Genomic DNA, 24,154 nt, shown 5'->3' on the forward strand with positions numbered 1-24,154 from the left:
GTACAGAAACCCAGCCTAAAACCCCAAACAGCAAGCAATGCAGGTGTAGAAGCACGGTGGCTAGGAAAAACTCCCTAGAAAGGCCAAAACCTAGGAAGAAACCTAGAGAGGAACCAGGCTATGTGGGGTGGCCAGTCCTTTTCTGGCTGTGCCGGGTGGAGATTATAACAGAACATGGCCAAGATGTTCAAATGTTCATAAATGACCAGCATGGTCGAATAATAATAAGGCAGAACAGTTGAAACTGGAGCAGCAGCATGGTCAGGTGGACTGGGGACAGCAAGGAGTCATCATGTCAGGTAGTCCTGGGGCATGGTCCTAGGGCTCAGGTCCTCCGAGAGAGAGAAAGAAAGAGAGAATTAGAGAGAGCATATGTGGGGTGGCCAGTCCTCTTCTGGCTGTGCCGGGTGGCGATTATAACAGAACATGGCCAAGATGTTCAAATGTTCATAAATGACCAGTATGGTCGAATAATAATAAGGCAGAACAGTTGAAACTGGAGCAGCAGCACGGCCAGGTGGACTGGGGACAGCAAGGAGTCATCATGTCAGGTAGTCCTGGGGCATGGTCCTAGGGCTCAGGTCCTCCGAGAGAGAGAAAGAAAGAGAGAAGGAGAGAATTAGAGAACGCACACTTAGATTCACACAGGACACCGAATAGGACAGGAGAAGTACTCCAGATATAACAAACTGACCCTAGCCCCCCGACACATAAACTACTGCAGCATAAATACTGGAGGCTGAGACAGGAGGGGTCAGGAGACACTGTGGCCCCATCCGAGGACACCCCCGGACAGGACCAAATAGGAAGGATATAACCCCACCCCCCCTCCAAGCATTGATTATGCAAGAATGGGCTGCCATCAGTCAGGATGTGGCCCAGAAGTTAATTGACAGCATGCCAGGGCGGATTGCAGAGGTCTTGAAAAAGATTCTTTGCATCAACTTCATGTAATTGTCAATAAAAGCCTTTGACACATGAAATGCTTGTAATTATACTTCAGTATTCCATAGTAACATTTGAGAAAAATATCTAAAGACACGGAAGCAGCAAACTTTGTGCAAATTCTCCAAACTTTTGGCCACGACTGTATGTATATATATATATGATCAGTGAAACACAACATAAAGGTACACAACATGGCCAACTGTCACTTAAGGTGTTTCTTCTAGCCAGAACCATGGAGGCCTACAGTATATTGAAGAATTTTACCTTTATTTAACTAGGCAGGTCAGTTAATTAAGAACACATTTTTACTTTCAATGACAGCCTAGGAACAGTGGGTTAACTGCCTGTTCAGGGGCAGAATGACAGATTTGTACTTTGTCAGCTGGGAGATTTGAACTTTCAACCTTTAAGTTACTAGTCCAATGTTCTAACCACTAGGCTACCCTGCTGCCTTGGCAATAATCCCGATGTAGCTAAATGTCAGTAAACACAGTCATCTCCAGCCAACACCTCATGCGTCTGCCAGAACACGAGCTCCATACACACTGAAGCAGCAAACTTTGTGCAAATTCTCAAACCTTTTGGCCACGACTGTATGTATGTGCTTCTACACCTGCATTGCTTGCTGTTTGGGGTTTTAGGCTGGGTTTCTGTACAGCACTTTGAGATATCAGCTAAAGTACGAAGGGCTATATAAATACATTTGATTTGATAAATTTGATTTGATAGAATCTCCTGTCAATGAGAAGGAATGTTATATTCACACAGTCGTCACAGAAAACAATAGTTGAACCAACAACAAACCTTAGACAATCATCTTTGTTCTCGCCGTAGAGGGAGAGGCACAATAAAGGCTCACGTCAAAGAAAATCAATATCTCATTCGTAGTCACAAATAGTAGCACATCCATCAACCTTAAAGTGATAGTTCACTTCAAAATCAAAATGTGTCAGAAGTTTCCAGACCTCGTCCATATAGCTGCATCTACGCTACCGATGGTGTGGATATGGACTGATCCCATTAATAGATCAATTTTTAAGCCTGATAACATCTGATGAACTTTGATTTCGGGCTGAACTGTCAACTTAATATCTCATTTATTAGTATCTGTCCATTTCAGCCCATGGGAGGGGTTTGTAGAAGAAATGAACGCTCCCAGATTGTGTCAATGCCGTCTGTTGTTAATGGCATAACGAGCAGTGAAAGGGCATCATGAATGTCATGAAAATGTCCTTATTTGCCTTGATTTGAACATTGAACTGTGCAACACATACAGGTACAGCAACAGTATCATTTCCATGCATTTCATTTTAATATTTAGCACCTTTATTTACCAATAAATGGTGAATACTGTGAAACACGGAACCATACGAATTGCACCATAGATTAAAAGGGTTGGAAACAAAACAATATTATTCTGAGATAATTGGCTTTCAAGTTCCAAACCCTCATTGGTTTGAATGGTATCAGCAATGTTTATCTTGTATTCTTTTGAACTTAACAACATGCATTGCGGTATTTAGAGTAATACAGTGCATTCGGAAAGTATTCAGACCATTTGACTTTTTGTTAAGTTACAGCCTTATTCTAAAATGTATTAAATTGGTTGTATTGCTAATTTATAAAATATTTAAAACTAAAATATAACATTTACATAAGTATTCAGACCCTTTACTCAGTACTTTGTTGAATCCCCTTTGGCAGCGATTACAACCTTGAGTCTTCTTGGGTAGGACGCTACAAGCTTGGCCCACCTGTATTTGGGGTGTCTTCCATTCTTCTCTACAGATCCTCTCAAGCTCTGTCAGGTTGGATGAGGAGCGTTGCAGAGATGTTCGATTGGGTTCAAGTCTGAGCTCTGGCTGGGCCACTCAAGGACATTCAGAGACTTGTCCCCAAGCCACTCCTGCGTTATCTTGGCTGTGTGCCTAGGGTCGTAGTCCTGTTGGAAGGTGAACCTTCGCACCAGTCTGAGGTCCTGAGCTGTGGAGCAGGTTTCCATCAAGGATCTCACAGTACTAGTCTCCCAGTCCCTGCTGCTGAAAAACATCCCCACAGCATGGTGCTTCCACTATCATGCTTCACCATAGGGATGGTGCCAGGTTTCCTCCAGACGTGACACTTTGCATTCAATCTTAGTTTCATCAGACCAGATAATCTTGTTTCTCATGGTCTGAGAGTATTTAAGTGCCTTTTGGCAAACTCTAAGCAGGTTGTAATGTACTCTACCATAAAGGCCTGATTGGTGGAGTGCTGCAGAGATGGTTGTCCTTCTGGAAGGTTCTCCCATCTCCACAGAGAAACTCTAGAGCTCTGTCAGAGTGACTATCGGGTACCTGGTCATCTCCCTGATCAAGGCCCTTCTTCCACGATTGCTCAGTTTGGCCGGGCAGCCAGCTCTAGAAAGAGTCTTGGTGTTTCCAAACTTCTGCCATTTAAGAATGATGAAGGCCACTGTGTTCTTGGGTACCTTAAATGCTGTAGGTCCCAAAGTTGACAGTGCATGTCAGAGCAAAAACCAAGCCATAAGGTGGAAGGAATTGTCCGTAGAGCCCCAAGACAGGATTGTGTCAAGGCACAGATTCGCAGTCTGAGGTCCTGAGCGCTCTGGAGCAGGTTTCCATCAAGGATCTCCCAGTCCCTAATGCTGAAAAACATCAGAACATTTCTGCTACAGTATATAGATAGGTGTGTGCCTTTCCAAATCATGTCCAATCAATTGAATTTACCACAGGTGGACTCATCTCAAGGATGATCACTGGAAACAGGACGCACCTGAGCTCAATTTCGAGTCTCATACCAAAGGGTCTGAATACTTATGTAAATAAGGTATTTCTGATTTTTATTTTTAATACATTTGCAAATAAAAAAAGGTTTTTGCTTTGTCATTATGGGGTATTTTGTGTAGATTGCTGAAGAAAACATTTGATTTAATCCATCTAAGAACAAGGCATGTGGAAAAAGTCCATGGGTCTGAATACTTTCCGAAGGTAGAGAACATTGAACAGAACAAGGCTAATGTAAATAACTACATTTAGACAAAAATGCAGATATAACCTTATAGTCCCAAGCTCTCAATATGCTTATTTGATGCATGGCTAATGTGATGCCTGGCTAATGTGATGCCTGGCTAATGTGATGCCTGGCTTATGTGATGCATGGCTAATGTGATGCCTGGCTAATGTGATGCATGGCTTATGTGATGCCTGGCTTATGTGATGCATGGCTTATGTGATGCCTGACTTATGTGATGCCTGGCTTATGTGATGCATGCCTTATGTGATGCCTGGTTTATTTGATGCCTGGTTTATGTGATGCCTGGCTTATGTGATGCCTGGTTTATGTGATGCCTGGTTTATGTGATGCCTGGTTTATGTGATGCCTGGTTAATGTGATGCATAGCTAATGTGATGCCTGGTTTATGTGATGCCTGGTTTATGTCATGCATAGCTAATGTGATGCCTGGCTAATGTGATGCCTGGTTTATGTGATGCATAGCTAATGTGATGCATAGCTAATGTGACGCCTGGTTTATGTGATGCCTGGTTTATGTGATGCCTGGTTTATGTGATGCCTGGTTTATGTGATGCCTGGTTTATGTGATGCCTGGTTTATGTGATGCATAGCTTATGTGATGCCTGGTTTATGTGATGCCTGGTTTATGAGATGCCTGGTTTATGTGATGCCTGGTTTATGTGATGCCTGGTTTATGTGATGCATAGCTTATGTGATGCCTGGTTTATGTGATGCCTGGTTTATGTGATGCATAGCTTATGTGATGCCTGGTTTATGTGATGCCTGGTATGTGATGCCTGGTTTATGTGATGCCTGGTTTATGTGATGCCTGGCTAATGTGATGCCTGGCTAATGTGATGCCTGGCTTTTGTGATGCCTGACTTATGTGATGCCTGGCTAATGTGATGCCTGGCTTTTGTGATGCCTGACTTATGTGATGCATGGCTTATGTGATGCCTGGTTTATGTGATGCCTGGTTTATGTCATGCATAGTTAATGTGATGCCTGGCTAATGTGATGCCTGGTTTATGTGATGCATAGCTAATGTGATGCATAGCTAATGTGATGCCTGGTTTATGTGATGCCTGGTTTATGTGATGCCTGGTTTATGTGATGCATAGCTTATGTGATGCCTGGTTTATGTGATGCCTGGTTTATGTGATGCCTGGTTTATGAGATGCCTGGTTTATGTGATGCCTGGTTTATGTGATGCCTGGTTTATGAGATGCCTGGTTTATGAGATGCCTGGTTTATGTGATGCCTGGTTTATGTGATGCATAGCTTATGTGATGCCTGGTTTATGTGATGCCTGGTTTATGAGATGCCTGGTTTATGTGATGCCTGGTTTATGTGATGCCTGGTTTATGTGATGCCTGGTTTATGTGATGCCTGGTTTATGTGATGCCTGGTTTATGTGATGCCTGGTTTATGAGATGCCTGGTTTATGTGATGCCTGGTTTATGTGATGCCTGGTTTATGTGATGCCTGGTTTATGTGATGCATAGCTTATGTGATGCCTGGTTTATGTGATGCCTGGTTTATGTGATGCATAGCTTATGTGATGCCTGGTTTATGTGATGCCTGGTATGTGATGCCTGGTTTATGTGATGCCTGGTTTATGTGATGCCTGGCTAATGTGATGCCTGGCTAATGTGATGCCTGGCTTTTGTGATGCCTGACTTATGTGATGCCTGGCTAATGTGATGCCTGGCTTTTGTGATGCCTGACTTATGTGATGCATGGCTTATGTGATGCCTGGCTAATGTGATGCCTGGCTAATGTGATGCCTGGCTAATGTGATGCCTGGCTAATGTGATGCCTGGCTAATGTGATGCCTGGCTAATGTGATGCCTGGCTAATGTGATGCATGGCTTATGTGATGCCTGGATTATGTGATGCATGGCTTATGTGATGCCTGACTTATGTGATGCCTGGCTTATGTGATGCATGCCTTATGTGATGCCTGGTTTATTTGATGCCTGGTTTATGTGATGCCTGGTTTATGTCATGCATGGTTTATGTGATGCCTGGCTTATGTGATGCCTGGTTTATGTGATGCCTGGTTTATGTGATGCCTGGTTTATGTGATGCCTGGTTTATGTGATGCATAGCTTATGTGATGCCTGGTTTATGTGATGCCTGGTTTATGTGATGCCTGGTTTATGAGATGCCTGGTTTATGTGATGCCTGGTTTATGTGATGCCTGGTTTATGTGATGCATAGCTTATGTGATGCCTGGTTTATGTGATGCCTGGTTTATGTGATGCATAGCTTATGTGATGCCTGGTTTATGTGATGCCTGGTATGTGATGCCTGGTTTATGTGATGCCTGGTATGTGATGCCTGGTATGTGATGCCTGGTATGTGATGCCTGGTATGTGATGCCTGGTATGTGATGCCTGGTATGTGATGCCTGGTATGTGATGCCTGGTTTATGTGATGCCTGGTATGTGATGCCTGGTTTATGTGATGCCTGGTTTACGTGATGCCTGGTTTATGTGATGCCTGGTATGTGATGCCTGGTTTATGTGATGCCTGGTTTATGTGATGCCTGGTTTACGTGATGCCTGGTTTATGTGATGCCTGGTATGTGATGCCTGGTTTATGTGATGCCTGGTTTATGTGATGCATAGCTTATGTGATGCCTGGTTTATGTGATGCCTGGTATGTGATGCCTGGTTTATGTGATGCCTGGTTTACGTGATGCCTGTCGTGTATGAAGGAACGAGATGTTATTCATGAAGTATATACTCAATGTAGATCTCATTATTACACATCAATTACAATGGCAATGCAAGCGTAGTGTAATTACTGTGGATACTCTTTCCCATAGAGTTACAGCAATGTCAAGTTTAAGAAACTTGGGCACCATAGCAACAAATGAGATAGTCTGATGATGTCGGTCCAAAACAAGAGTTATTTTTAGAATATCCACTCGGGCAGGGACCTATTGCGTGTCAAATAAAAGCACCTGTCTCTATGACAAAGTGCATCGCCATCGCACACCGTAAGTGTGTTTTTCCCCAAACCTACTTCATACAGCTGGACATTGGGAGGCTGGGTGTTCTTTTATTTGCAGTTAATTCTTGCCTCCTTCACCAGGCCCTCTTCAGCATGAATCTTCATTTTGCTCCTGACACCCTTGAATGCGAATTCTTCATTTCCTGCACTTTTATTTATATCTGTTGCCCTGGTGATTTGATCATGCTGAGAATACTAGATTAGCAATTGCCTCGTCCTTGAATCCGCCTCAAGGACATCTGTTCCTGAAATGTTATTGTTTGCTGGGTTCTTAACCCTCTGGTGTCCAGGCTCTTTCAACATCTTTTCTGTTGTAATTTTATTCTCCAAACAAAGATTACGTTGAAAGGGATTTGTCCTTCACAGGAGGATTATCTGTAAAAAATAAAATAATAATAATAATAAAGACTGTTAGAGGGAAACTCTTGAAATAATAATTTGATATGTTGTCCTATACCGTGTACTCAATTGGGTTGTGCTGTCATGTGTTAAATCACGTTCTTTAGCCCACAACGGCCAAATCAACTTGAGATGATGATACAGATCATCTTGATACAGAGATTATGCAAAGGGGAGGAGCTTCTTCCTCTGAGTGACACCATAAATTCTATTAAAAACACTTTCAAACTGATGATTGCTGTTTCTTCTAGAGTTTGACTGTTGTCAGTTCTACAGTACTGATGAGGTGTACTTTCATGCCACAGACCCTCTGGAGCCAGCATAACTAGAATGTAAACACATTCCCTTGCCACAGACATATTTGTTTTAACAAATGAATGCCCTCTGTTTCCAATTACCTGTGTTAGAACACAAGCAATTCCCAATTGAAATGATAGCAGCACTGAATCTTATTTAGTATCAGATTTATCAACATCATAAACTATGTTATTCTGTGAGCTCGGTTCACGTTTAGTTATTTTCTACTGCATGACTTATTGTTCGCCAAGCTGTGCTTGAGCATATTAGAGGCATCTTTTTTAATGGATTTTGTGTTCGTAGCCTCATCGGAAACTTTTCTCATATAGAGTATTTCATCCCCTGAGGTCTGTGGTCTAAGATCAATCGGTGTATTTGTCTTTGTTATTCCTCAAGGTGACTATGTGTTCCAGCCCCCTCCCAAAATACATTTTATTTGTATTTTTTGTTGTTCAGATTCAGATCAATCCCCAGTTTTAGGGCTATAAAGGAAAAACAGTTCGAAAGGGGAAAGAAGTGCTTATCTTTATTTAATTGAGTCTGATGTGTTGTAGATGTGCTTCCATGAAAGGTCAGAAGAGAGAGAGAAACACAGACGTTCTGGCAAAAGACAAGCTTTTGAACCTAACCCTCCCTATATCTCTTACTCTCCTTTCTGCATCTCTCTCTCTCTCTCTCTCTCTTTTCTCTGTCTCTCTTTCTTTCTAACTATTTCTTAATCGCTCTACCTCCTTTAATCCCCCTCTTCCTCTCTTTTTTCCACCCTATTCTCCTCTCCCTCGCCCCTACCTCCTTCAATTAGCTCTTTCTTTCCCTTTCCCCTCTCCCTGACCCTGCCTCCTTCAATTTCCCCTCTCTTTTCCCCTCTCCCTCTCTTTCTCCCTCCTCCCCATCCTCTTCCTATCTCTCCCTCCATCTATCCCTTCTCTGTCTCTCCCTATCTCTCCCTCTGTCTATCCCTTCTCTCTCTCTCCCTCTGTCTATCCCTTCTCTGTCTCGCCCTCCATCTATCCCTTCTCTGTCTCTCTCTATCTCTCCCTCTGTCTATCCCTTCTCTGTCTCTCCCTATCTCTCCCTCCGTCTATCCCTTCTCTGTCTCTCCCTCTGTCTATCCCTTTTCTGTCTCTCTCTATCTCTCCCTCTGTCTATCCCTCCTTCTCTGTCTCTCCCTCTGTCTATCCCTTTTCTGTCTCTCTCTATCTCTCCCTCTGTCTATCCCTTCTCTGTCTCTCCCTATCTCTCCCTCTGTCTATCCCTTCTCTGTCTCTCCCTATCTCTCCCTCCGTCTATCCCTTCTCTGTCTCTCCCTCCATCTATCCCTTCTCTGTCTCTCTCTATCTCTCCCTCTGTCTATCCCTTCTCTGTCTCTCCCTCTGTCTATCCCTTTTCTGTCTCTCTCTATCTCTCCCTCTGTCTATCCCTCCTTCTCTGTCTCTCCCTCTGTCTATCCCTTTTCTGTCTCTCTCTATCTCTCCCTCCGTCTATCCCTTCTCTGTCTCTCCCTCTCTCTCCCTCTGTCTATCCCTTCTCTGTCTCTCCCTTCGTCTATCCCTTCTCTGTCTCTCCCTCCGTCTATCTCTTCTCTCTCTCTCTCCATAACTCTCCCTCCGTCTATCTCTTCTCTGTCTCTCCCTCCGTCTATCCCTTCTCTGTCTCTCCTATCTCTTCCTCCGTCTATCTCTTCTCTCTCTCTCTCCATAACTCTCCCTCCGTCTATCTCTTCTCTGTCTCTCCCTCCGTCTATCTCTTCTCTGTCTCTCCCTCTCTCTCCCTTCTCTGTCTCTCCCTCCGTCTATCCCTTCTCTGTCTCTCCCTCCGTCTATCCCTTCTCTGTCTCTCCCGCCGTCTATCTCTTCTCTGTCTCTCCCTCCGTCTATCTCTTCTCTGTCTCTCCCTCCGTCTATTCCTTCTCTGGCTCTCCCTCCGTCTATCCCTTCTCTGTCTCTCCCTCCGTCTATCCCTTCTCTGTCTCTCTCTCCATCTTCTTTGTGGGGGAGATGGGGGAGATTGTGGGGGTAATCACTCAGTTGGTGTCGGCAAGGGTTCAGGAGTTATTGTCTCCTATAATTAACTGGTTATCAAACAAGAAGATTTCATTAAGGTACAATTACTGGCTAATTGTTGTGGGACACCCCCCCGTGTCAGGATTACGACCGTGGCATATGCTCCCTTGAGGCTTTGTTATTTCTGATTCATCCCGACCTGCAGCCTCTGACGGCTTCAATCGCTAATGAATCCACTCACTTTGGAATAATTAGAGAATCCTTAGGCATGGTAATTTATTTAAAAGTATCCGTGGTCGGACGAATCATTAGCTGTGTTAAATGAATTTGAAATGAAAGCTGCTGGGAGTACTTAGGGGTTCGTTAAATAGGCAGCGCCGGCTCTATCATTATTTAAGGGCTGAGGAGCTAAGGTTGCAACTTCCAACCCAGAAATATCATCACAGTCTGTTCAATTTTTTTGTTCTAGGATTAAGATGTATGTCCAGATGTTTTTGTATATATTAACAGATTTCGATATGAATATTTGTAATGTGGAAGCAAATGATGGCACATCACCATATATGGTCACTCCTCTCCTCCTCCCTCCGCTCTATTTTGACGTTCATGTCATCAGAGGGAGAGAATAGAATAATGCAGATATATGATTGAGATGGGAGGATAAACATCAGCCTATCAGCAAAGCCTCTTTTTACTCCCCCTATAGAAGGCTGCAGTGCAAGTGAGCATGTGTGTGTGTGTGTGTGTGTGTGTGTGTGTGTGTGTGTGTGTGTGTGTGTGTGTGTGTGTGTGTGTGTGTGTGTGTGTGTGTGTGTGTGTGTGTGTGTGTGTGTGTGTGTGTGTGTGTGTGTGTGTGTGTGTGTGTGCCTTATCCACCGTGTGTGTCTTTCAGATGTGAGCACATCCATGTGTTCGTTGCTATCTTGTCTGTGTGCATTTGCAACGTATGAATGCATAATGGTAATTCTGACCCATCTCTATCAGAGAACGACCTGTCTATAAGAACTCTATGAAGAGAACTTTAATTATCCTCTCTCTGCTCATGCAGTCTATTTTGTAGAAGGACTCCCTAGAGAATCCAAGAGCGGGAATGTGCATGGAAGAAAGCCAACTTATTCCCTACACAGTGCACTACTGTACTTAAAAGTAATGCACTATTTAGTAAATAGGGTGGTGTTTGGGACGTAGGCAAGGGATTTTTCCTCCATTTAAGGATGGACTCTTGTTTTCTTACCATCAAAAAGGAACAGGGGTCTCAGCCTCGGCAAATGCTGGCAACCCCACATGACTGACACGGTATTATATTAACCTGAATTCCCCTTCTGAATCTGTATCATTTGAGGTTTGTTCGGCGGATGTCCATTGCCTAATGCTGTTTGGAATTTTTGTCTCGTCTAGATGCTTTGATGGGACATCAACTCTAATTTAGCGATGTGTTGCTTCAATGGAGGCAAAAACGGTGTAGCGAAATGCAGTGGCAAATGGTGTTTTCTACCTTTATTTCATCATACCCCTCTCTCTCTCTAAACGCCACGTCTCCCCCTGTTATCCCTCTCCTCCTCCCTCTCTTCCTCAACTGCACATCCTCTTCAGACATATTCGATCACTGTGGGAAAATATTGTTTCTTTTAGGTTGGGAAGGAATAGGGACCAGAGTTGAATTCAGTGTGGTGAAAAGTTCAGAATGTTGCAGACAAAATCCTCCATTCAACCTGACAGACAATCTGTTCTGTTCTGTTCTATCTGAAAGTGCTGTAACACCCTCCTTAACAGGACCCCAGGGCTTTTAGCCCTGTACTTAAAAAAGAGTGTCTGCTAAATGATAAAAATGTATGTAAAATGCCTAGCCATTAAAACAAGCATTTTCTAAATGATAAAAATGTATGTAAAATGCCTAGCCTCAAAAAGAGCATTTTCTAAATTATGAAAATGTATGTAAAAAACAGACCACTGCTTTGTTTCTGTTTGTCTCTCGCAGGGCTACAACAAGAAAACAGAGTGATTTTAGTCTAACCACATTTTTAAAAAATACTACCTTTTACTATACAATAGTACAGTGCTTACTATAGAATTCTATAGTAAACCGTAGTATACTGCAGAATACTATACTACACACTGTAGTATCCCTTAATCATGTGTAGTACTTACTATAAAATGGTGTAGTATTCTTTAGAATAGTATAGTAAATGCTACAGTATTATCTGGGGGAAAAAACAACTGTAGTAACAACTGTCGTAAACACTACAATAATGTCCATAAAAACACTTAACTATAGTACATACTAGAGCATATAATTTACATATAAACTTCCCATCCCCCCTCCCCCATATCCCAATTTGTGACACCTATAAGTTAGAAACCTATATGCCAAATATAGACCATATATTGTGTTCCCTACAGGTTGTAGAAAAGGGTAGAAGCTCTGAACTATCTGCAGTCTTGCTCATATACAGGTTATGGAAAATTAGCTCTATTCGCGTTTCTCCAGTAGGTTTCCTGAAAGAGAAAACCTCAGTGATAAAGATAATAAACCAAAAACACTATAGTAAATACTACATTCATCTGCAAAAACACTATAGTAAATACTACATTCATCTGCAAAAACACTATAGTAAATACTACATTCATCTGCAAAAACACTATAGTAAATACTACATTTATCTGCAAAAACACTATAGTAAATACTACATTCATCTGCAAAAACACTATAGTAAATACCACATTCATCTGCAAAAACACTATAGTAAATACTACATTAATTTGCAAAAACACTATAGTAAATACTACATTCATCTGCAAAAACACTATAGTAAATACTGCATTCATCTGCAAGAACACTATAGTAAATACTACATTCATCTGCAAAAACACTATAGTCAATACTACATTCATCTGCAAAAACACTATAGTAAATACTACATTAATTTGCAAAAACACTATAGTAAATACTACATTCATCTGCAAAAACACTATAGTAAATACTACATTCATCTGCAAAAACACTATAGTAAATACTACATTCATCTGCAAAAACACTATAGTAAATACTACATTCATCTGCAAAAACACTATAGTAAATACTACATTCATCTGCAAAAACACTATAGTAAATACTACATTCATCTGCAAAAACACTATAGTAAATACTACATTCATCTGCAAAAACACTATAGTAAATACTACATTCATCTGCAAAAACACTATAGTAAATACTACATTCATCTGCAAAAACACTATAGTAAATACTGCATTCATCTGCAAGAACACTATAGTAAATACTACATTAATCTGCAAAAACACTATAGTAAATACTACATTCATCTGCAAAAACACTATAGTAAATACTACATTCATCTGCAAAAACACTATAGTAAATACTACATTCATCTGCAAAAACACTATAGTAAATACTACATTCATCTGCAAAAACACTATAGTAAATACTACATTCATCTGCAAAAACACTATAGTCAATACTACATTCATCTGCAAAAACACTATAGTAAATACTGCATTCATCTGCAAGAACACTATAGTAAATACTACATTCATCTGCAAAAACACTATAGTAAATACTGCATTCATCTGCAAGAACACTATAGTAAATACTACATTCATCTGCAAAAACACTATAGTAAATACTACATTCATCTGCAAAAACACTATAGTAAATACTACATTCATATGCAAGAACACTATAGTAAATACTACATTCATCTGCAAGAACACTATAGTAAATACTACATTCATATGCAAGAACACTATAGTAAATACTACATTCATATGCAAAAAACCAGTGATAATGCCCAAGAAGCCGGTTTACATTTTTTAAATGTATTTTTATTTCACCTTTATTTAACCAGGTAGGCCAGTTGAGAACACCTTTATTTAACCAGGTAGGCTAGTTGAGAACACCTTTATTTAACCAGGTAGGCTAGTTGAGAACACCTTTATTTAACCAGGTAGGCCAGTTGAGAACACCTTTATTTAACCAGGTAGGCTAGTTGAGAACACCTTTATTTAACCAGGTAGGCTAGTTGAGAACACCTTTATTTAACCAGGTAGGCTAGTTGAGAACACCTTTATTTAACCAGGTAGGCTAGTTGAGAACACCTTTATTTAACCAGGTAGGCTAGTTGAGAACACCTTTATTTAACCAGGTAGGCTAGTTGAGAACACCTTTATTTAACCAGGTAGGCTAGTTGAGAACACCTTTATTTAACCAGGTAGGCCAGTTGAGAACACCTTTATTTAACCAGGTAGGCTAGTTGAGAACACCTTTATTTAACCAGGTAGGCTAGTTGAGAACACCTTTATTTAACCAGGTAGGCCAGTTGAGAACACCTTTATTTAACCAGGTAGGCTAGTTGAGAACACCTTTATTTAACCAGGTAGGCTAGTTGAGAACACCTTTATTTAACCAGGTAGGCTAGTTGAGAACACCTTTATTTAACCAGGTAGGCCAGTTGAGAACACCTTTATTTAACCAGGTAGGCCAGTTGAGAACACCTTTATTTAACCAGGTAGGCCAGTTGAGAACACCTTTATTTAACCAGGTAGGCCAGTTGAGAACACCTTTATTTAACCAGGTAGGCCAGTTGAGAACACCTTTATTTAACCAGGTAGGCCAGTTGAGAACACCTTTATTTAACCAGGTAGGCCAGTTGAGAACACCTTTATTTAACCAGGTAGGCCAGTTGAGAACACCTTTATTTAACCAGGTAGGCTAGTTGAGAACACCTTTATTTAACCAGGTAGGCTAGTTGAGAACACCTTTATTTAACCAGGTAGGCCAGTTGAGAACACCTTTATTTAACCAGGTAGGCTAGTTGAGAACACCTTTATTTAACCAGGTAGGCCAGTTGAGAACACCTTTATTTAACCAGGTAGGCCAGTTGAGAACACCTTTATTTAACCAGGTAGGCCAGTTGAGAACACCTTTATTTAACCAGGTAGGCCAGTTGAGAACACCTTTATTTAACCAGGTAGGCCAGTTGAGAACACCTTTATTTAACCAGGTAGGCCAGTTGAGAACACCTTTATTTAACCAGGTAGGCTAGTTGAGAACACCTTTATTTAACCAGGTAGGCCAGTTGAGAACACCTTTATTTAACCAGGTAGGCCAGTTGAGAACACCTTTATTTAACCAGGTAGGCCAGTTGAGAACACCTTTATTTAACCAGGTAGGCTAGTTGAGAACACCTTTATTTAACCAGGTAGGCTAGTTGAGAACACCTTTATTTAACCAGGTAGGCCAGTTGAGAACACCTTTATTTAACCAGGTAGGCCAGTTGAGAACACCTTTATTTAACCAGGTAGGCCAGTTGAGAACACCTTTATTTAACCAGGTAGGCCAGTTGAGAACACCTTTATTTAACCAGGTAGGCCAGTTGAGAACAAATTCTCATTTACAACTGCGACCTGGCCAAGATAGAGCAAAACAGTGCAACCAAAACAACAACACAGAGTTACACATGGGATAAACAAACGTACAGTCAATAACACAATAGAAAAATCTATGTACAGTGTGTGCAAATGTGTATGGAGTGTATGGAGGATATATTGGCACGGGTGTTGTTAGGCCCGAGAAGAAGCCGAGGGATGGCAAACCATGCCAATATATCCTCCAAACACTGTCTTTAAGGGCATTATCACTTTTGTAGAGCCGGTTACCAACCTATTCAAATAATGATTGACAAATTTGAATTAAAAACGTTATTTTGATTAATTTATTCCTAACATTTCTAGGGTTGCTACCCAAGCCGGCTGGTCGTTTGTTCTATCGGTTCAGTTGCTAGAGACGCGACCCAGTTGTTCAGACTTTTTGTTCTGTATCTATGGATGCGACCCAGTCGTTCGTTCTAAATGTTCCATTGCCATACTGACTGGCAACATTCGTATCCCTTGCTTGGTAGCTAGCCAATACAAATCGCTGTTGAAAACTAAATGTTAGTCTAAAAGAAATGTGAGATCATTTCCAGATGCTTTTTATAATGGAGATCAAGTTTATAAAGTACCTGGCTGGGCTGATGAGACAGTGGATTGCGCAGTCAAATGGGACAGAATAAATAGGCATTTTAACATCATAGATTTAGCCAGTGGTAACTTGTGGTATAGACACCGGCTGGAATGCGGTTTTAACCAATCAGCATTTAGGATTAGACCCACCCGTTGTGAATACTATAGTATTTATATCATAGTATATACTGGAGTATTTGTTCATGTGTGTCTGCTAAATTACCAAAATGTCATTTAAAATGCTTAGCCTAGCTTAGCGCCTTGTCACTTACCACTGCTTTGTTGCTGTTTGTCTCTCTCTCGCAGGGCTACAAGAGGAAAACAGAGGCGGCGAAGAAAGAGTACCTGAAAGCCCTGGCCACGTACCGAGCCACTCTGGTTACCAAGGTAATGGCGGGGGGGGGGGGGGTCACGTCTCTGATAAACAGTTCAGTGGTGATATAAGGGATAATAAATTAGATGGAGAGTTCTTCTCTCCTCCTGGGGTAGGGGCTGCTGGAGAAGGTTTATGTGTGTTTGCTTTGAAGAGAACAGTGAAAATTAGGGCCCAAACACACACACATGCACACACACATAGACACACACACACAGACATGCTCACACACACAGACACACACATAGAAACACGCACGCAGACACACACACCTTTATTCGTCTGTGTTATTTGCAACACGGCAAGAGGACGGGATGGACGAAAGGTGTGTGTGTGGGGGGGGGGGGGGGGGGGGGGGACTGTGTGTGTGTGTCTGTGTGTGTGTGTGTTTGTGCGTGTCTGTGTGTGTGTCGGTGTGCGTGTCTGTGTGTGTCTGTGTGTGTGTGTGTCTGTGTGTGTATGTGTGTGTGTGTGTCTGTGTGTGTTTGTCTGTGTGTGTGTGTTTGTCTGTGTGTGTCTGTGTGTGTGCATGAGAGAGGGTGTATATGCCTATGTGCGTTCTTACGTATGCATGTTCATGTGTGTGTGTGTGTGTCTGTGTGTGTCTGTGTGTGTGTGGAGGCATGAGTGAGCATTGCTTAGAATGGGGGCTCCTGGCTCTGCCACCTGAGGAACTGCCTGAGGAACTGCCTGAGGAACTGACTGAGGAACTGACTGAGGAACTGCCTGAAGAACTGATTGAAGAACTGCCTGAGGCTGCCTGAGGAACTGACTGAGGAACTGACTGAGGAACTGACTAAGGAACTGCCTGCGGAACTGTCTGAGGCTGCCTGAGGAACTGCCTGAGAAACTGCCTGAGAAACTGCCTGAGGAACTGACTGAGGAACTGACTGAGGAACTGCCTGAGTAACTGCCTGAGGAACTGCCTGAAGAACTGCCTGAGGAACTGCCCGAGGAACTGCCTGAGAAACTGCCTGAGGAACTACCTGAGAAACTGCCTGAGGAACTGACTGAGGAACTGACTGAGGAACTGTCTGAGGATGCCCGAGGAACTGCCTGAAGAACTGCCTGAGGAACTGACTGAGGAACTGACTGAGGAACTGCCTGAGGAACTGTCTGAGGAACTGCCTGAGGAACTGACTGAGGAACTGACAGAGGAACTGCCTGAGGAACTGACTGAGGAACTGACTGAAGAACTGTCTGAGGAACTGCCTGAGGAACTGCCTGAGGAATTGACTGAGGAACTGTCTGAGGAACTGCCTGAGGATCTGCCTGGGGCTGCCTGAGGAACTGACTGAGGAACTGACTGAGGATCTGTCTGGGGCTGCCTGAGGAACTGCCTGAGGCTGCCTGAGGAACTGCCTGAGGAACTGACTGAGGAACTGACTGAGGATCTGTCTGGGGCTGCCTGAGGAACTGCCTGAGGCTGCCTGAGGAACTGCCTGAGGAACTGACTGAGGAATTGACTGAGGATCTGCCTGAGGAACTGACTGAGGAACTGACTGAGGATCTGTCTGGGGCTGCCTGAGGAACTGCCTGAGGCTGCCTGAGGAACTGCCTGAGGAACTGACTGAGGAATTGACTGAGGATCTGCCTGAGGAACTGACTGAGGAACTGACTGAGGATCTGTCTGGGGCTGCCTGAGGAACTGCCTGAGGAACTGCCTGAGCAACTGCCTGAGGCTGCTTTCCTCTTACCCCTAGATAGTTAGACATACTGTATTCAACTTATCATATATACTTTGATATTTAGACTTTAGACAAGATAATCAATTCATGTCTGTTGTTTCTCAACTATGCGTCTTAAAGTACAAATTCAGAACCAGATTGGATGCATAATATACAGTAGGATTGCATCATAATACATCCTACTAACATTTTTTTGTGTGCCAGTCTTAGTGCCAAGCACCTATGTCTTCCATTTCCATGTCTTCACTCCATTGTTTTCGCTTCACATAAACCCAAATTGCATTACTATGTTAAACAGCCTCCCACCGGTCCCCATGGCCTCACACTTCCTCCAAGGCTTACAAGCCCAAAACAAATGCCTTGATTAAGGCATGAACAGTTTATTCATCAACCTCTCTCTTTACCAGTTGCAGTTTTTCCCATTTAATAAAGCTCATTCTCACCACTCGTTTGCGTAATTAAATATTGCTTTCTGACACATCTCGTATTCAAGGGCTTGATTGATGCGTGTGCAGATTGGCAGGCCTTTAAAAGAAATTAAAACAGGCAGAAAAAAACTGAAAATCTACCATTCATTCACCACCACTCACAACAAGACACATAGTACATGTAGCCATTCAAAAGGAGTCCTCTTTAAATAGTGTGTTTAAATTGCTGAAGAGAAGTGGGAATCAAGGACAGAGGAATTGAAGGTAATTAGAAATCGTCAGAGTGACATTTTTGGATGAGTCACGTGCCCGGTGTGTTCGGCGTGCACCTGTTACCATTTTGTTTGTGACGCACACTGATGATCTATGTTGGGGGAAAAAGAACACACACAAATGGAGCTTGATGACTACAGTACATGTCTCGTTTAAAAGCCCCAAGTTAATGAGGTTCATTCATTCAGAAAGTCAAAATGGAGGTTAGTGCTTTTCAACCCACCAAGGGACACATAATGGGATAGTTCACCCAAATGATACATTATTGGTTTCCTTACCTTGTTACTACTGCTTGTCCCTTTAAAGTTTCACATTTCTAAATCTCCACAAATAATACTCATAGAATAGGCTTAGTAGTATAGTATAGTATAAAATAGTACTGCTTTCAGTTGTGGTTGTTCAGTGCTTGGAAGGGAGCACACACACACTTCACTCCCACCCATCTCTCACCATTCTTTACCATTTCATATTCCACTTGACCTGCAAATGTATCTCCCTCGTCTTTAGTCTTCTATCCATCTTTTCATTGATTATTTCTCTGGCTCTGTTCAATAGACAGTATGTACGCCATTACCAAATAGCAGACATAGCTCACGTCAACAACTGTGACAGCTAATGAGAGGGCCTGAACATACTTCGTACCGCAGCAAAGTATACATATACGCTTGCTATTTCAAATCTATGAAATGAAGCAGCTCAGGGGATGTGACTTCCATGCTGAAATGAACTCAACATCATGATTTTCACATAGAGGGACCTGAGTGGATGATGTATTCATATGTTCTACTAATTTAGTGTATTAGTTGTGTAATGTATTGGGTAATATATTTACATTGACATACCTGTATCTCACCAATATAAATGAGCTGTGTAATATATTGGGTAATACCTATTTTAACTGTCATTTTCGTCCCTCTTGTCTTCCCCTCTGTCCTCAGAACTACAATGACCCTGTGGAGACGAAAAGTATCCAGACGAACCAGCCTTCCTCCCACATGATGCCCCCCAATCCACCCCTGTACAGCGTGCCACCCCAGCCCTCCTCCCCCTACAGTCTGGGGCCAGGGGGCTTCCCCCTGTCGGACATGCAGGGCTACGCGGGGGCTACGCGTCACGCACTCTCCCGGACCCTCAGCCAGTCTCAGATGCTGCCCAGCATTAGTGCCTCTCCCCCTTCCTCCTTCCAGATCAGCCCGCCCTTGCACCAACAGCTCTCCATGCACCAGAACTCCCTCCTCAACCAGCCAATCCGCATGCAGCACGGCCAGTCCCAGCCAATTATCTCCCACCAGATGGGACTCCAGGCATCCCTTCACTCACCTCCTCCTGGCCAGCAGGTTAGTGTGACTCTGCATATATCATATCATATCACCAAATTATATGAAGGAGTACTGGACATGCTCACTTTTCAGTAGGCTAGTGTGGAGAGTATGGACCATAGAGATCCTATTAAATTACTCATTCCTAATTCCAAACCATTTATAACCGTTTGGTTCTCTGTAACCTTAGCAACTAGTTTGGATCAGCATTCCATTACCAATTCCATTATTAGTCTAAACAGTATGACTGGTCCAGAATCAGAATTAGGTGGGGCGATAGTTTTGATATGTATCGACTGCCTGTAAAATGAATGCTAAGCTTGATTTAAAATTTTCTTGTTAACAAACTATAGTTTTGGCAAGTCGTTAAGGACATCTACATATGACACAAGTAATTTTTCCAACAATTGTTTACAGACAGATTATTTCACTTATAATTCACTGTATCAAAATTCCGGTGGGTCAGAAGTTTACATACACTCAATTAGTATTTGGTAGCATTGCCTTTAAATTGTTTAACTTGGGTCAAATATTTCGGGTAGCCTTCCACAAGCTTTCCACAATTAATTGGGTGAATTTTGACCCATTCCTCCTGACAAGAGTTGGTGTAACTGAGTCAAGTTTGTAGGCCTCCTTGCTCGCACTCGCTTTTTCTACTCTGCCCACAAATGCTCTATAGGATTGAGGTCAGGGCTTTATGATGGCCACTCCAATACCTTGACTTTGTTGTCCTTAAGCCATTTTGCCACAACTTTAGAAGTATGCTTGGGGTCATTGTCCATTTGGAAGACCCATTTGCGGCCAAGCTTTAACTTCCTGACTGACGTTTTGAGATGTTGCTTCAATATATCCACATAATTTTCCTCCCTCATGATGCCATCTATTTTGTGAAGTGCACCAGTCCCTCTTGCAGCAAAGCACCCCCACAACATGATGCTGCTAACCCCGTGCTTCATGGTTGGGATGGTGATCTTCGGCTTGTAAGCCTCCCCCTTTTTCCTCCAAACATAACGACGGTCTTTATGGCCAGACAGTTATATTTTTGTTTCATCAGACCAGAGGACATTTCTCCAAAAAGTATGATCTTTGTCCCCATGTGCAGTTGCAAACCGTAGTCTGGCTTTTATGGTGGTTTTGGAGCAGTGGCTTCTTCCTTGCTGAGCAGCCTTTCAGGTTATGTCGATATATGACTCGTTTTACGGTGGATATAGATACTTTTGTACCTGTTTCCTCGAGCATCTTCACAAGGTCCTTTGCTGTTGTTCTGGGATTGATTTGCACCTTTCGCACCAAAGTACGTTCATCTCTAGGAGACAGAACGCGTCTCCTTCCTGAGCGGTATGACTGCTGCATCGTCCCATGGTGTTTATACTTGCGCACTATTGTTTGTACAGATGAACGTGGTACCTTCAGGCATTTGGAAATTGCTCCCAAGGATGAAACAGATTTGTGGAGGTCTACAATTCTTTTTCTGAGGTCTTATCTGATTTCTTTTGATTTACCCATGATGTCAAGCAAAGAGGCATTCAGTTTGTAGGCATATCTTGAAATACATCCACAGGTATACCTCCTATTGACTCAAATGATGTCAATTAGCCTATCAGAAGCTTCTAAAGCCATGACATCATTTTCTGGAATTTTCCAAGCTGTTTAAAGGCACAGTAAATTTAGTGTATGTAAACTTCTGAAATAATCTGTCTGTAACAATCGTTTGAAAAATGACTTGTGTCACAAAGTATGTCATAACCAACTTGCCAAAACTGTAGTTTGGTTTGTTAACAAGAAATTTGTGGAGTGGTTGAAAAACGATTTTTAATGACTCCAACCTAAGTGTATGTAAACTTCCGACTTCAACTGTATATACACTGGAAAGAAAAAGTACGTGAACCCTTTGGAATTACCTGGATTTCTGCATATATTTGTCATAATTCACAACAATGTACAAACACAGTGTGCTTAAACTAATAACACACAACGTATTGTATTTTTCTTGTCGAAATTGAATGCATAATTTAACATTTCACAGTGTAGGTTGGAAAAAAATCTGTGAACCCCTCGGCTAATGACTTCTCTAAAAGCTAATTGGAGTCAGGAGTCAACTAACCTGGAGTCAAATCAATGAGACGAGATTGAAGATGTTGGTTGCCCTGCCCTATAAAGAACACTCACAAAATTTGAGTTTGGTATTCACAAGAAGCATTGCCTGATGTGAACCATACCTCAAACAAATTTGATCTCAGAAGACCTAAGATTAATAATTGTTGACTTGCTTAAAGTTGGAAAGGGTTACAAAAGTATCTCTGAAAATGTGATGTTCATCAGTCCACGGTAAGACAAATTGTCTATAAATGGGGAAAGTTCAGCACTGTTGCTACTCTCCCTAGGACTGGCCGTCCTGCAAAGAGCAGAGAGCAGAATGTTCAATGAAGAATTAAGAAGAATCCTAGTGTGTCAGTTAAAGACTTACAGAAATCTCTGGAACATGTTAACATCTCTGTTGACGAGTCTACGATATGTAAAACACAAAACAAGAATGGTGTTAATGGGAGGACACCACGGAAGAACCCATTGCTGTCCCAAAAAAACATTGCTGCACGTCTGAAGTTCGCAAAAGAGCATCTGGATGTTCCACAGCGCTACTGTCAAAATATTCTGTGGACAGATGAAACTAAAATTGAGTTGTTTGGAAGGAACACACAACACTATGTGTGGAGAAAAAAAGCACAGCACACCAACATCAAAACCTCATCCCAACTGTAAAGTATGGTGGAGGGCGCGTCATGGTTTGGGACTGCTTTGCTGCCGCAGGGCCTGGACAGCTTGCTAACATCGACGGAATAAATTAATTCCTAAGTTTATCAAGACATTTTGCATGAGAATGTAAGGCTATCTGTCTGCCAATTGAAGCTCAACAGAAGTTGGGTGATGCAACAGGACAACGACCCAAAACACAGAAGTAAATCAACAACAGAATGGCTTCAACAGAAGAAAATACGCCTTCTGGAGTGGCCCAGTCACAGTCCTGACCTCAACCCGATTGAGATGTTGTGGCATCACCTCAAGAGAGCGGTTCACACCAGACATCCCAAGAATATTTCTGAACTGAAACAGTTTTGTGAAGAGGAATGGTCCAAAATTCCACCTGACCGTTGTGTAGGTCTGATCCGGCAACTACAGAAAACTTTTGATTGAGATTATTCCTGCCAACGGAGGGTCAACCAGCTATGAAATCCAAGGGTTCACATACTTTTCCCACCCTGAACTGTGAATTTTTACACAGTGTGATCAATAAAGACAGGAAAACGTATAATTGTTTGTGTGTTATTAGTTTAAGCAGACTGTGTTTGTCTATTGTTGTGACCCAGATGAAGATCAGATCCAATTTTATGACCAATTTATGCTGAAATCCAGGTAATTCCAAAGGGTTCACATCCTTGTTCTTGCGACTGTAGTTACAATACTTAGGGTTGATGCATGATATCTGCTTTAGATGTAAACAGCTCTATTCATATTTCCGTTCCTCAGCTTTGCATCACAAGCATGTATACATTATACTCAGTAACTATATCTCCCTTCCCCTCGTTACACTCTCTCACTCTCACTCTCTCTCTCTCTTTAGTCTCTCTCTCAAATTGAACTGTACATGTTATTGGCTTGCTTGAGGTACTATGCTGCCAAACCAATTAGCATTTAAACGCATCTAAAATAGAAATGTAGCAGAATTTGGCATTCAGACCTTAAGTAAAGAGCAAGCCTCTCCCTCCTCCTGTTTCTTTCTCTCTCTTTCTTCCTATCTCTTTCCCTCTCTTCCTATGTCAATCCCTTCCCCTCCTCCTTCTGTCTCTCTCTACTCTCTCCATAAGTCAGGATAAGTTGTTAGAGAACTAAGAACAACCAGCCTGGTCAGAGCAAAAATTGTTTAGTCTACCTGTGGTAAATTAAATTGATTGGACATGATTTGGAAAGGCACACACCTGTCTACATAATTGAAATAGGCAAGTCAGTTAAGAACAAATTGTTATTTACAATGACGCCCTACCCTGGCCAAACCGGGGTGACTAGTAACAGAAAGGTTGCAAGATTGAATCCCCGAGTTGACAAGGTAAAAATCTGTCGTTTTGCCCCTGAACAAAGCAGTTAACCCACTGTTCCTAGGCCATCATTGAAAATAAGAATTTGTTCTTAACTGATTTGCCTAGTTAAATAAAGGTCAAATAAAAACCTGGACAGCGCTAGGCCAATTGTGCACTGCCCTATGGGGCTCCCAATCACACCCGGAAGTGATGCAGCCTGGATTCAAACCTGGGACTGCAGTGATGCCTTTTGTATTGAGATGCAGTGTCTTAGACCGCTGCACCACTCGGTCTGAATA

General features: G+C 42.2%; 1 protein-coding gene across 3 annotated transcripts in view; it reads left to right on the forward strand.

The window, feature by feature from the left end:
- Positions 1-24,154, forward strand: part of LOC109891654 (TOX high mobility group box family member 2) — a 205,132-nt gene that overhangs the window by 172,058 nt on the left and 8,920 nt on the right. For all 3 annotated transcript variants that reach the window (XM_031825676.1, XM_020484174.2, XM_031825675.1), the window contains 2 exons: positions 16,008-16,088; positions 19,402-19,800. In XM_031825676.1, the coding sequence (XP_031681536.1) occupies positions 16,008-16,088; positions 19,402-19,800 (480 nt within the window). The remainder of the gene's footprint in view (positions 1-16,007; positions 16,089-19,401; positions 19,801-24,154) is intronic.

Source organism: Oncorhynchus kisutch, linkage group LG5 (genome assembly GCF_002021735.2).
Source record: "Oncorhynchus kisutch isolate 150728-3 linkage group LG5, Okis_V2, whole genome shotgun sequence".
NCBI classification, from domain to species: domain Eukaryota; kingdom Metazoa; phylum Chordata; class Actinopteri; order Salmoniformes; family Salmonidae; genus Oncorhynchus; species Oncorhynchus kisutch.